Source organism: Rhopalosiphum padi, chromosome 3, assembly GCF_020882245.1.
Source record: "Rhopalosiphum padi isolate XX-2018 chromosome 3, ASM2088224v1, whole genome shotgun sequence".
NCBI lineage: Eukaryota > Metazoa > Arthropoda > Insecta > Hemiptera > Aphididae > Rhopalosiphum > Rhopalosiphum padi.
Window position 1 is genome coordinate 52,780,443 of NC_083599.1, and position 15,736 is coordinate 52,796,178.

The 15,736-nt window shown below is 30.5% G+C and overlaps 2 protein-coding genes across 2 annotated transcripts; one reads left to right on the forward strand and one right to left on the reverse strand.

The window, feature by feature from the left end:
- The first annotated feature begins 5,381 nt into the window (after positions 1-5,381).
- Positions 5,382-11,986, forward strand: LOC132927231 (zinc transporter ZIP1-like). Its single transcript, XM_060991723.1, has 3 exons — positions 5,382-5,520; positions 7,207-8,096; positions 11,800-11,986. The coding sequence occupies exons 2-3, from the start codon at positions 7,226-7,228 to the stop codon at positions 11,814-11,816; spliced, it is 888 nt and encodes a 295-aa protein (XP_060847706.1). The 5' UTR covers positions 5,382-5,520; positions 7,207-7,225; the 3' UTR covers positions 11,817-11,986.
- A 2,293-nt stretch (positions 11,987-14,279) lies between these two features.
- On the reverse strand, positions 14,280-14,816 carry LOC132923851 (receptor expression-enhancing protein 5-like). The gene has a single exon (XM_060987825.1). The coding sequence runs from the start codon at positions 14,814-14,816 to the stop codon at positions 14,280-14,282; it is 537 nt and encodes a 178-aa protein (XP_060843808.1).
- Between the last annotated feature and the right edge of the window lie 920 nt (positions 14,817-15,736).

Consider the following 15,736-nt stretch of genomic DNA (forward strand, 5'->3'; position numbering starts at 1 on the left):
AATATCCATTATTATATTACCTTTAAACATTTTTTTAAAAATAAACCAAATACATTATACATAAATATATAAAAAATACAGCCAAAAATTAAGGCTGTACCCCCCCATAAATTTCACCTGCCTTGATTACAAGTTCTTTATAGACTGTACTTTAAGCAGTAAACATATACAATTTATTTTTATATTCGTGTAAATAGGCTGCGCGCCCGTGTTCAATATTTAAAATTGAATTAAAACATTCAATATACTTACAAAAATATGCATGTTCATTAGCTATTAATCATATTATAATCAAATGATAGGAAATGAACAGATAATTAACATTAAATAGGTATATATTTTATTGTACCTACCTAGTTTATCATTTGACCTTATTTTTAGTATAAACTTATACATCAGATTTTTTACATATTATTTTATCAAATTTTATTATGATTGTTTAAAATACTCGAATAATGTGTTTCGGTTATTTTATTTGAATTTTTTCCAACATCTAAATTTTAGCAGCTATATATTATAACATAAAATATAATAAATCTATATAATAGAGTTTATAATACCAATACATTAAGCCACACATTTTGTATATTTTTAAAAATTATACTTAGAAAATGTAAATTACCCTTTTAAATTTATTGTTTTATATTATATTAAAAATATATAAAATACAAAATTAAATAATTTTAATTTAAAATCTAATATTTAATAAAAGCAATTTAATTTTAGGTTCTATACTTCAAACAAAAATATCTAATTTGTTATGAAAAATATTTTAAGTGACAATTAGAATCAGTTTTAAAATCGTCTTAAATTACCAACCACGCGTAATTTTGAAATAAAGTCATTACAAAAATTATACCACTCATTCTCCTTTTTCACATCGTTATTACCACATCACACTTATAATTATATAAAGGAAGTAGCGAAGTGCTTAATCCAGTGGCGTATTTACAGGGGAGAGGAGGTCCAGGGGTACTGGACCTCCCCCCCAGAACATCTAAAAAATAAAAAAAAATAAAAATTCTTACATATTTGCAAGCCCCGATTTATGTAGACAAGCGCGGACGATGCAGATTTTCCCGAGAACAAAATATTTATATAAAATATAGCTTAAAATTAGCCAACGGACGCGGTCGAACACTCAAAAACTCGCCGCAGCCCGTAACTAAACTTTTCCTTGAATTGTATGTATCAATTAGTATTCATTAAGGACCATATTTACCTACGTAATATTTATTTTCTGTCCAGAGATTAGCGAGTGATATGGACGACTGTTGTCATAATGTCATATTTCTACAATTTTAACATTTCATTATTTTTACGTATTAAGAGGACCGAGGACCCGCATGTGTCTGTCTTACTAACGTACATCATAACAAATTTTCGTTCAGTAGAATGCATTTTGTGACGTTACCTTTAATATTAGAGTAAATTTACCTATTATAAAATTTAAAGGTAAAAATACTATCTAGACAATGACATATGCTTTTAATGATATTATTATTTTAATAATTTAATGTGAGTTAAAGCTATATAAAATATAACAACTTTAAAATGTTCATAACTCACTTTAAAATGATAATATCATTAAAAGCATATGTCAGTGTCTTACCTTTAATTTTATAATAGGTAAATTTACTCTAATATTAAAGCTAACGTCACAAAATGTATTCTACTGAACGAAAATTTGTTATGATGTACGTTAATAAGACAGAGACAACACATGCGGGTATGGCGTCCTCTTAACACGAAGTTGACAACATATTAAACTGCTATCGAAATAATATTAATTGTCAAAGTGTACTGAGAATAAATTATAAATATTCAACTACGAGCTACGAGGCATATTTTAATATTCGTATAACCTACATTATATACTAAACTTTTAAATACAAAATCATATTATTTATTCTTTAAAAATCTATCGGTAGCTTTATCTGTACTACTCTAAGTCTATGATGTGTGTCGATTCATACATGTCTCTGATAGAAAATACATAGGTATTACATAGAATCGTCTTGCAAATCGTCAAATGCAATGATTTTTTTTTTAACTAATCTTTAGTATAAAATGAGTTAATATAGAGTATTAATTTTTAAATAAATTGGTTTCTGATTTGTGATATTATAAAAACATATTTGACAAAACCTAACATTTAATAATAATTTAGTAAATACTTTCGAATCAATTTTTTTATTTTTTTTATAGTTTTATAGTTGTATTTATTTATTGTTTGAAATTGAAATAAATAAATCTTCAAATAAAAAAATAAAACAAAGTTCATTGAAATCATTTATTATTGTACCAGTTGCGTGTCCATCAGATTAGAGTATTAGACAGTTGATTCTCCAACATTATAAATTCTTGAACCACATACAACAAAAAAGTTCTTTATCGCCCAATATTGATAAATCAAATACATTTTTTGTCGGAATTATTAGACCCCCCCCCCAGAAAAAATTGAAAATACGCCACTGGCTTAATCACTATCTAATTTTATTTTTTTTCTCTTTAGCTCGTGCTCGAAATTTAAAATTTATGATCTAGCTATGGCCTATACATTTTAATATTTTACATAATTATACCGGGTGATTCATCTATCATAAAATATTCATTATTTCAAAAATATTAAAGTTTTAAAATACATATTTGTTATTTTTTTTTAATGATAAAATTCATATTCAATTTCTTATTCTAGTAGAATTTTTTTAAGAAGAATATTTTTTAAAATACTCCGATGTAAAAAAATGTTGGACGAGTATAATTTATAAGATAAGTATAATTAAAAATTAGATGAACGGAATGAAGTAGTGCAACTAGGAATATTTCTGCAAAATGTTAGACTAAAATGCCCATCCAAGCTTTAAATAATTATAAATGTATAACTCGTTTCTATAATTATTCAAGTTTTTAATGCATTACCGAAGTATTCTAAAAAAAAAATTCTGTTTTATTTATTTTAAATTTGAATATTAAATATTAATATTCATTAGAAGAATATTAATTATTAATAATTTAAATATAAATATTTTTGCTAGGGGTGGTGAGGCAAAAATCATGTGTTTACCCCTTCCCTATTATTACATAGAAAAAAAGCCCCCGTATCCCACCCTGTTTTGGTATTACTATTAGGTACAAACTATTTTACATAATATACTTAATCGAATTCTACTGCAAGATATTAAATAAGTTATTTTTTTTCAGTTATCACTGTTATTATGGCTGCTCAAAAAATGTGGACCTTTATGATGGCGGGACTCTTAATGATGACGTGTGTGACAGAAGCAGGCCCTTTCAATCGTCTCATGTCCAATGTTTGTTATTTAGGGTGTTTGGCTGAAAGGGTTGCTTGTTTTTCATCAAGTGGTGCCATTATCGGCACAGTGCCTTATGGAATTATTGCTGTAACGCCTGCATTAAATACGTGCAACGCTATATTTAAAATTTGCAAAGTTAGTTGCATTGCAATTTTAATATCACCCCGCACAGAATAGAAAGAAACGCCGAATAACTAAACAATTTCTATTATATGTATATCATAAAGACGACCTTAAATCATGTTGGTTATGATATTTTTTATTTTTTATTGTAGTCTTGTAGGTATAAAAAGTAGTTACGATTTATGTAAACAACTAAATTGGATTATAACATTCAATAGTTCATGATGTATAACCCTTTTTATATATGTAATACATTTAGAAATATTAGTTATTAGTTAATAAACTTGGCTCTTTGAATTTATATTATTTAAAATGTGTTATGAATATTACCTATATAATGCTATATTTTAAAACAGAGCAATATAATTGGTTTCCAGGCATCTAAGTAGTCAATAGTTTATCTTTAAAAGGTATTATTGAATTAGCTTCCAAATTGTGACTACCTATCTAATAAGCTTAAATAAATGTATTAAAAAATACACAGGTTACTAAAAAATAATTAAATTAAAGTTTAGCGATTTGAATCATTTTTTGGACAAATTATTAGCAATTAGGTATAAATGCAATTTTGAAATTTTAAAATCATCGGAAACCGTGGGAAATAAAAAAAAGTTGAGGAAGGGCTAAGTTCATAGAGCTTTCCAGATAGTCCAATCGACTTCAAAAAATATATTTAAAAAATGTGTTAATTCATTGTAAGTGGTTAATGTAACTAAATTAATTAAGGTTTTTAATGTTATTTTGAAATTAAAATGATCAAAAATTCGAAAAATAACAATTAAGTCGTGATAATAATAGTCACGTGGCACCTTTACGTACTTAAACCAGGTATAAAGAATTAAGAATAATACAGTAATAAAAATTATTCATCAGCATATTAAATGAAATCTCATTTTTTGTGATAATAATTTAAAATTTCGATTTTTATGATTTTGAATATAGATAGAAAATTAAAAAATAATGTATTTTAATCGTAAAATAATAAAAGACGATATCTATTCTTTATTATTATTTATGTTTTTACAACAATAAATTATATATATATTATAAGTATATATAAAATTTAAATTGCTTTAATAAATAAATAAAAGTAGAAGTAATCTGTAAAGGTTTTTTTAGTTAAAATTAATAAAGGTTATTGAAAATAAAATAGATTACGTTATAATAAGTTTAAAATACTTAATTTTAGAATATAATAAAAAAATCAGCAACAAATAATAATTTTACAAATGTATTAATAACATTATTATTTATTAGGTACTTTTAAATTATTTAATAATTTATTTTTATTCTTAATCACATAACATTATTGTTATTATTTTGTGAATGAAAAAAGTTTACCGAGTGTTTGATAGTTTTCAACTCCAAAACTCTTGTAGACAGTGGCGTATTATTTATGGGGAATGCTAGGGGTTTCCCCTTAGAGATTAATGATTAAGCAAATAAGGACAGAAAGCTGATTTCAATTTATAATTTAACTATATTTATACATATAAATATTGAATGCAATAACCTTTTAAAAATAAAAAACTCGTAGTATTGAAGTAAAATCGTTTACACAAATTATTTCTTATTACTTATTAAATACATCGATTGCATTTTGAGTTACATCTTTAATATATATAAATTATATTTATATGTAATAATACATAAATTTAATAGTTTTTAGTCCCGCCATAACTTGTGATGATGATAATAATAATAATAATAATAATAATTAATAATATTATAACAACGTAATATTTAAAAATCATGTAAATCCGAAGACGAAGAGTAGAGCAGTGTTACCAATGAAATATAATTTGCCAATTGTAATTGCGTCAGTATAACTACGACACCGTATCGTAATATTTTCGACGCCTCATTGCCAGCATTTGGATCCGGCAACATTGAGTGTGCGGCATTATCGTTCGAAAAAAGCTATTCGTGCGCGCGTCTACATTAGCGGCGGCATCAGTCACGGCAGTGACACACTATAGTTTCGTAACTAGACCTAGACACGTTCGTGTTCTACTCGACAACAGAGAGGCGCCGAGTCAAGATTTCCGTTTCGCATAAATTTTCATTCGTAAAAACATAAGTAAGTATTGATAACCTTATAAATTATTGTATTTTATATCAATTGTTTTAATTATTATCGAAGAAATATCGATACAAGACTTTATAATGTTTACTGCTTATAAGGTATTTCTATATATTGCAAGGATGGCCACTAACTCTAATATGGCAATATTGGCGGGGGTCCACCAATTTATGTATCTAATTCAAAGCGAGCCATATTGTTAAGAGATTTTTATAAAAATTGTTACTCCGAGTTTTATGTCAAGACTGACATAAAGACGAGACTGAACTGCGAGCCGCATTAAAAAAAATAAAATAAAATTTCACAAAATATTTATATAAATTAAATTTAAATCGGCTGAATGGAATAAAATTGAAAACAAATTAAATTAACTAAAATATCTTAAAATGACCATTTAATTCGTACATTTCGCATCAATTAAAAAACAGTCCTGCTCGTGTTGTAATATTATGATACCTACCGTCAAATGTTACTTCTCATAAAATAACATATATCAAAAACACTGTATCCTACCTATTAATTAATTACAATTTGTATTTAATTTTATACTAAAACTTACTTAATGTATCTCTCATGAACGTCGTGTTTAAGTATGTTATAATTGTATATATTGTTATACGTCATAATATATTGTTTTTACGTCATTCTAGAATAAAGTAATTATCATTGTCTTTGTGGATGTATATTAATTATCATAATGGGTACCTATAAGTATTGTATTAATTTTGTTTATTAAGTACCAAAAAAAAATAACACACCTAACACATTATGTAAGAATATGACAGCCGACAGGTACTTGGATCATATTTTCTGATATGTGGACACAGGTACTACGCACGAGTACTGAAAAATGGGCGATTGTAAACTCGGCCCGTGTTTTTTCAGGTAAAAATTATTTAGGTGTAAACTCGGCACGGATAAAAATGTTTTTACATAATTTTCTTATAATATTTTTAATAACCATTTAGCATTACCCAGAGGACACCACGAGGAGGCGATTCTCATTATCCTCCAAACATTATTTTCATTTTCGTATTATTATTCATAGTATGAAAATCGTTATATAATTGTAAAATGTATTTATGTAAATTTCTAAGTGTAAAAAGTGTAAAAATATAATGTATAAATCTATTTTTTTAAGTAAAAAGCCATGTGTTTAACGTATTCACTTACTGATATTTTCTTATTTTTATATTTTGTAAGTGTTCTTTTTAAGAGTTCTCTCTTTTTTTTTTAGTTTTTGTATTCTGAAATTTGAATGGTGCATCTAGTTTGTTGATTTTAATGTACGTTTCTGTTTGTATTTCTTTTAATTTCTCAATGACGGAATATATATTGGGGCGAGTGGAATTGAAACTTAAATTAAAATGCACATGAAATGATTCACAGGCATTAGTTGTTATTGATTATTTTCAGATTAAATTATGTCGTAGTTATTATATTTTATTGGTAAATATTATCGGGCCGAGTTTACAACAAAAAACGTAATCGCGGGCCCAGTTTACATTTGCCCCGAAAAATAACTATATTCGAACAAAAGGTTTATAATTAATTCGACTATTAAACACAATAACTTTTGCCAACGTCTACTATATGTCTTTAAATATTATATAATAACCGAGTACGTGTAATATTATAATATATTTATATGTTTATATTTAATCGATTTAAATCGTGTCGCAGCTCTTCTACCTCGTCCGACATGGACAGCAACGTAGCGATGAGTCTCGCTGACCGGATAGTCGCGGCCAAGGCGTGCGTCGCGCTCGTACTGGGCACGTGCTCGTTCGCCATCGCGCTGTTGCCGCTGAAATTCACCGACCGCTGGCGTCTGTCCGCCGAGTACAGTACCAATCGCATCCCCCGGAAACCGACGGCCGCGTCGCTTCTGCTGTGCTTCGGCGGCGGCGTGCTGCTGTTCACCGCGCTGCTCCACCTGCAACCGGACGTCCGGCAGTCGGTGCGCGCGCTCCAGGCGGCCGGCCGGCTGCCCGACACCCAACACCTCGGCGATCTGATATTCTGCGTCGGGTTCTTCGCGGTGTTCGGCGTGCACGAGGCCACGAGCAAGGCGCGCGTCGTCTTCGAACGCAGAACGGGCGCCGTTCGCCCGCCGCAGAAATCGTTCCACTGCCTGTACGTGGCCGTGGTGGCGCTGTCGTTGCACGAGACGTTCCTGGGCCTGTCCGCCGGGCTGCAGTCGGTGGCCACGGCCGGCGGCGTGTGGGCCGCGTACGCCGCCGTGGCGGCGAACAAGCTGATCGTCGCGTACTGCCTGGGCCAAGAACTGGCCTGGTCCCAAGTCCGGAAGCCCGCCATCGTCACGTGCGCGGCCATGTTCGCCGCGGTCACGCCAGTCGGAGTGGCCGTCGGCATGGCGCTGTCGCAGTGCTGTATCGGCGCCGCCGCCGAGGCGCCCGGCGTCGCGGAGGTGGTCACGCAGGGGCTGGCCGCCGGTTCGCTGGCGTTCGTCATGTTCTCCGAAGTGTTGATCAGGCAGAAGCGGTCCGGTTTAACGCACGTGTTGGCCACCGCCATCGGGTTCGGTGTCATGCTACTGTTACAGACTTTCAGTGAGTATATATATCCCACAGATATACAACGTATGTATAATAGGCGTCTGATGATATTTTGTTTTCGCGGTCCGAGCAATAACCGCTAGTAGGGGGGGGGGGCGGAAGTAATATCTGTAAAGTTTTTTTGCGTAGTCGTACCTCGACGGAAGAACGATTCCATAAATACTATTATTTTAACTATATTTAATTTACAATACAAAGACCGAGCGATTGCTGCAATTATTTTCAAATCATTAGGTGTACTAGTGCGACTTCACATTATTATTAGACATTTAAACGGTTCTGGGGCTGATTGTTATTTCTTTTTAATATTAATAATGAAAAAAGGTAAACGGAATTTACTGTTTAAAATACGAAAAGTGGAAATTTGCTCATTACGCGTATAGTACGATCTGGAATCAATATATATACCAATCAATTTGGTAGTTAATATTAATGTTAAGTAATATTTCCCTAGCGCAGTATCAAAATTAATCAATATCAGAAGCTTGTGAAACGCAATGTAAAATACATTGTTTAAATTAATTTACTAGAATGGATACAATTTTTATTTTTATCCGTTCATCTGTACTCCGTACGAGTGTCGACATTATACAATCTAGAGTTTTACGCGTTTTTACTTGAACGAAAAAAAATCACCCATAGAATTGTAAAGAATATAATATATTAATATGTATCTATAATGGCTATTCTATAATAATTTATTACTTTATTAGTAAAATTACTTGTTAAGATTAGTATGGCTTATTAAATCAAATAATTACTATTACTATAATTAATAGCAGTATATTAGTGATAATATAATTCACTTTAGAATAACGACGCACTAATTCTTGTATAATATATAATATTAGCCACGGACTGCCTCAACTCTTCATTCTCACAACTCAAGTCAATAATATTTGCTGTACACAGGTGTAGGTGGGAAAATTAACTAACATCTATAAATTATAATAAACAAATATAGGTACATTATAACATCCAATAGACTTTTTTTAATGTTATTTATGTGACGTATTTAGGGGAGACTAAGGGGGTTCTATGTTTTGAGTGTTAAACCCGCATCACCGTTTTTTTAGTTTTTTTATTTTCAGAAGTATGTTATACTCTTAATGATAAACGAAAAAATTATTTTATCGCATATCCGTTGATAAGAATCAGTCGATCAATATAAAATTTAAGTTAAACTTCCAGTAAACGACAAACCACGGAAAGAATATTTCTATCGTTTCCTCAGATTAAATAAAATAAGATAGTGCTCTTTTGAAAATCGTAAAATTATATAAAAATAGCTGACCCGTCACGACTTCGCCTGTGATTGGTTGTTTATTTTGCCTTCGGACCATGATATGTAGAATTTTTTATTCAAATATTGTTGTTTAATATGATCGGCAGGTAAATATTAAAAACGGTTAATGAAAACGGATTGAAATTTTTCTAGCGGTATTAATGATAAATATATTTTTACTAAAAATAAATACAGATAAAAAAGAAATGCAGAGTAATTTATGGTTGATAAAGAATTTTATAAGACTCCTGAGTATATGAAGTTTTTTGTTTTATCTCCTGTTGAAGTTAAAATCATGATTCGGGTCCCCAGTTCGAGAAAATCCCACGTATAATTGTCCATGTGAAAAGTACTGTACGAAGATCTACTCCAACGTACTTGAATGTTTCACTATATATTTGTATAGATTAATACGAATATTGGATATACCGGTATACGTCATGTTGTCGGTGTACGTGCGATAACCTTTTCGGAACAATATTATTCATATCAAACATAATACAATTTGACGAACAAAAAGGTCAGGTTACCCGAGCTGTAAACCCGCGGGCCGTCCTGTCGCACAATATATGTATATAATATATAATATAATATTGTATATATATACAATTGTTTTTAATTTTTTATGAACTTTATACTTTTTTTTTATTGACAATAGTGGTACTAAAACCTTCAGCAGAGTGTCGGGTATAACAGTAAAAAATTTCAGCCAAATCGGTTCAGTAGTTTTATCGGTTAGCACGGTCGTAGAAAAACCCTTACAATTTTATATAATAGTATATAATATAGATGTTTGTATTTTTCGAATAAATATGACTATAAGAAAAAAAATCAAATTCATTATGTTCCAAAGTAAAATTATAGTATATTAAAAATCACTTAATGCCTTATCTTTTCGTCGAATACAGCAATTATTATTATTGTCGACAGCAAACATTTAATAATATGTATAGTAATTTCTTTTTGGTTATTATTGTTATTAATGCTATTATAGATAAAACAATTTTAGCTTGGACCAAAGTGGTCCACAGTTTTACGTCTAATGATTTAATTTAATTTTTAACTGCTTTCGACTGTTGTGACTCGTAAAGATGTCAAAATTACGCTAATAATTAAAACATTATAGTAATGGTTAATTCATTTTTCTAGTCTTATATGACTCGTACGAATTATAGCATTATAAAAGATAATTCAAATTTGTCTATTTTATATTTTTATTAATATAACTATACAAGCAACGCATCAAATAAAATCAAATATAAGTAATATAAGTAATATATTATAAAAGATATTGGAGACATGCGTCTTATTACAATTTTCCCATAACCTAATTTAATAATGCTAATGTGGCACAATCACATCATTATTAATCTTCTAAGAATTTATTTTATTTTAAAACTAACATGATTAAATTTATGTGTTATTTATGCACACCTATTCCTTTAAAAATATACTATTTACTGCCCTTAGTTTGTTTTAGTCTGAATTTATCTTGATTTGGTAGTAGGTACTAGGTACACCAATTAACTACTTCATAATATTTCAATAATCTAATAAAAAGACTTGGACATTAAATATTGTTACTTGTTTGTATATTATATAACATATCATAATATACCATACTTTTCACACAAAAAAAATAATTGTACAAACAACTTATAAAAAAAAAAAATATTTTAATAAAATGCCAGTTTTCCATAACGTCGAGACATTCTACACAAAAACGTAGAAATATTATAGGGAACCAAAAATAAATTAAGTTTGACAGCCAAACTTATAACATCTGTGAACCTTGTCAGTCAGATAAAACAAATTACATATATTTATCGCAGTTCAAATACTGAAACGGAAACTATCATTATTAATATCCCTATTAAATTTAGCTTATCTAAAAGCAATTAATTATTTAACAAATATGTACATTGGCGTTGCTCATATAGGATAACTACTATAATATGCAATATACATTATTATTATTATGGTAGGAAAATGTAAACTCAACTCAACAACGATTGCTGATAAAATACATGTATAATAGGCTTGACACGATTTAATATTATAGAACAATAAATAATGTACCCATATCTTATTTTGTATTTAATGTATATTTACGGGTGAGCCTTTTTTACAAATAAGAAATAACCAAATATACATATGTTAACTAATGCCTAATGTGGGTACTGGGTAGATAGTAGTTCATCGTTTACTAATCATAAAAAAATGAACTTTGCCCGCATAAACGAAAATAACATGTTTGCAATCGCTTTTTTAAATATTAAAAAATTATTATTAATTATTATATTATTGTAATATTATTATTTCTAAACTCTTTATTATTAATTATTAGATTTGTAATTTGTATATACTTTTGTAATTGTTCTAATAAATAAAAAATGTCAACATATTTTTCAGCTCATCGCCAACAATAGACCCAAGACATGAAAGATTTTGATGACCATCTACATGCTGATGTATCTCGGAAACACGTTTTTTTTTAGAATTCTTCAAATCTATATGATATAATATAATGTTATATGAATATTGTGTAAAACGTTTATTGACCACTATATCGAATTAAATTTAGTATGCACTATTTATTTATCCAGTTATAAAATATTATTATTTACGTATTATCATTTATACGAATTTTATAAACATTATTTTGTTTTAATTAAATGAAATACATAATTAAGACATATACTTAATAACTATAACAGTAATACTTATAGACAACAGAATGATCAAAAATATTTCGTCATGTTTCACAAAAATGTCTATTTTTCAATTAATTATATAAATAGATATTGTACTCTACTTTTTATACAAATTACTAATTACTTTAAAATGTATTGCCTATTATACTTTGTAAGGTTAATATCGTCTTTTGTAATGTTAATTTAAAAATATGTTTAAAAGCGTTATTAATATTTTCCCGATTTAAATCTGGTATTTTTTAAAAGTTTATATATATATATACAAACAATGTTTTATACTTCTGCAGTGTATGGGTCTAATAATCTATTATTATTGTTTATTTTTTTTTATGGGTTTTTAGATAATTAATTTGTTTTGTTTTAAGTTAATGTATTGTGGTGTTCAGTTTTTTCTCTCAAAATAAACTTTCTTAAAAGGGTACAATACATTTTTATTTTCAAAAATCAGATAAAAGGGACTCATTCGAATTCAAATTATTGTTGAAAATTAAAACTGCACAGCGAAATACCTATTATATTATGTAGTATTACAAGTTTATTTCGGCGATTGTATACTTCGCCCAAAATACAGGTAAACACAAAATCACACATGTAAACTGCGGCCGAATTTTTATCAAGTGTTAAAAGGTGACATATTAACTACGCTAGGGTAAAATTTAAAAAATCAATAGCTAAATTATTTTTAATGTATGCTTAATTCGTTACAGCCATATAATATGAACAATTAAAATTAAAATTAAATTAAGAATTAAAAAAACTATATAGTTTTAAAAAGTAAAATAATTACAAATATTACAAATAATAACATAATATTGTTAATACAAATTCATAAACTGGAGTTAGACCACTATTATATTTATTAATTAAATTTTATAACTTATCGCGGTTTTTTTTTTTGTTTTAGAATTTGATTTAAAGGGGTCATTTATACTATTTAGTTTGATATATGTTTCTATTTGAATTTCTTTTAACTTTTTTATGAAGATGACAATATTTGAATGAGTTGTATAAAAGCTAGAATTAAAGTGAGAATGAAAAGACTTTCATGCATTAGTGGTTAAAGTTAGTTCTGCTAATGCTTGAGCCCATACTTCAGGTAGTCAGGTAGCTTCAAGTAGTCGGGCGCAGTTTACATTATACCTTTTTAACATGGATAAAATTTGGGGCGCAATTAACGTATGCCCATTTATTTTTTCGTTCACTGATCATCAAAGTGCATTAAAAAACAAATGGCTTACAAAAACACTTTGAAGCGGTCCGGTCCCGTACGCCGTGAAATCAAACGGTAAGAAACTAAGAAATGATTAAACTGTTTCATCAGTTCACAATGTTCACATTCACATTTTCCATAATACTATACATCGCTCGCTACACGTAGCAACGTCTGGTGATGGTAGTGGTAGAGAAGCGCTAAAAGCAACTCATCTACTACTCAGACCCTGATCATGGGAAATCATATTTTACGCCATTTTCGTCAAACGTAAAGAAAATTACAAAATTACACGATTTTGCAAGACGTCTCGGCCGTGTGATCACATTTCAAGGTCAAGAAAAGGCAAAAACGTGTGACGCCTGTACCAGGGTCCCATGCACTATACGTGATGCTACCCTTGTCCGGCACCCCCGTGCCGCCGTGTCTTATTAGGAGGTTAAAAGCGAAGGTTTTCGGTATTTTATTAATATGTATAGCCTGTACCAAACACGTAATATTTAGGCGTTTTATTCCAACGATGATAGGTAAACGATAAATAAATCAGAATTTTGAAAATAGATTTGAATTTTTCGTTACGTCTATTATTGGAGATCGTCTCTCCCATATTTTTTATTATTAAACTGCATTTTTTTTTTTAACGATAATATTAAAATATAATAAATTTATCTCAAATAGACATAACTCAATAACTCATAATTCAAATTTATTTTCAGGAATTTTATCGCCTCACTTCATTAAATAAATTAGTCCGTTGGAAGTATAAGTTTAGAACACACCTAAATGTCTATATTTTCTACATATACCTATGTTCTACAATGTTTTTTTTTAAATGTATTACATTTTTTGTGGTTGAATAAAACACTTGTTAGCAGGTACACCGTGTATATAAATCATGATTCGTGTACATTTATGATTTTATGATTATATGAATAAAAAAATGCTTTAGACCTCGTCCGTCGGGCGGGTCAGTCGAAAAGTGGCTTTAAATGATCGCGCACGACGTATCTGTACACGAACGCGGCGCCGTTGGCTTCCATCGGTAACGCGCACCACACGAAGAACACGATTTTGGTGAGGAAATAAAACGGTATGAACTGCAACACGTCGCCGCACAACTGCTGCACCATGAGCATAACCGCAAACGTTATCCAATACGTGAGCCATCGTGAAGCCGGCGAGACGGGCGCGTTACGTCCGGCCAGGCCGTCGAGCACAACCGGCGGCGGCGGCGACGACAACGACGACGTCTCGCGTTGCACGGCGTCCTTCACCATCCACTCGACGCTGGCGTACGCGGGGTACGCGAACCCCAAAACGTTACTGAAGAGCATCACCATTCGGCCGGACGCGACTGTGAACACCATCGCGGCCAACAGACAGCCCACGGTGAGTTTCGTGTGATCGATGCCGGTCTTGCTCTCCAGCCAGACGAACGGCACCGCCCACGGCCGGGTCCTGTCCCGTAACGCCGAGTCCACCGCGTTGAAAGCATGTACGTACATGGTGCCGCCGCGTACCTCGCCTCTCTATAAATCCGTTTGGTGCCGACAGCGGTAGAAAATGTTTTATCGTATAACGCAGTAAACAATATTGTGCGATGGGACGTGTCTGCGTTTACTTACTGCAGCCCCGACGGTGTACAGTACGTATACCCTCCTTTAACGCAGCTGTCCGACCGAATATGAAATGTTTTTTGTGATATTAACGATACTATAATAATATAACGATCTATCGTGTAATATATTGTTTGCAATAACACCGATCGTGAGCAAGTGTTGACCGTATACCGACTATACCGTTTCCATAGTGAAATTGCGTCGAACAAAAATAATGCGCCAAATCGTCTGGCCGTGGCCGCCGGACCATGGGCATACTATTTAGGTACCTACCTAGTTAAGACCTGCATGGGCCGAGCTAAGCCCGGACCGGTCCAGAATTGGCCCGGACCGAACCGGACTTCTATGAAAAATGGAGAATTGTTCTTCAAATTTAGTTTTAATATATATTATTTAATTTTTTATTCAAAGGACTTAATGTATAAATAATAAATTGATAATTGATATTGAAGAATTTTTATATATCAATTATATAAACGTTTTTATTATAAATATGTTGTTATCGCTTATAAGTAAACGATAGTTATTGTTTATGAATACAATATTAAAAAAAAAAAAACCCATAAAAAATTGAATTATCTGGGCCGGGCTTACTTAAAAAAATTACCTATACTATATATAATATATTATATAAACACGCGTAATTAGCATAATATAATTATTAAATAATTTACAATTTTGATTTCTTATTAATTATTATGATGGATGATACGATATAACAATATTGTTTTTGATAACAAAATGATAACGACCGGTGGTAGACTAATCGACTCGTATCACGATCTTAAAACGTGCTGCGTACAGAC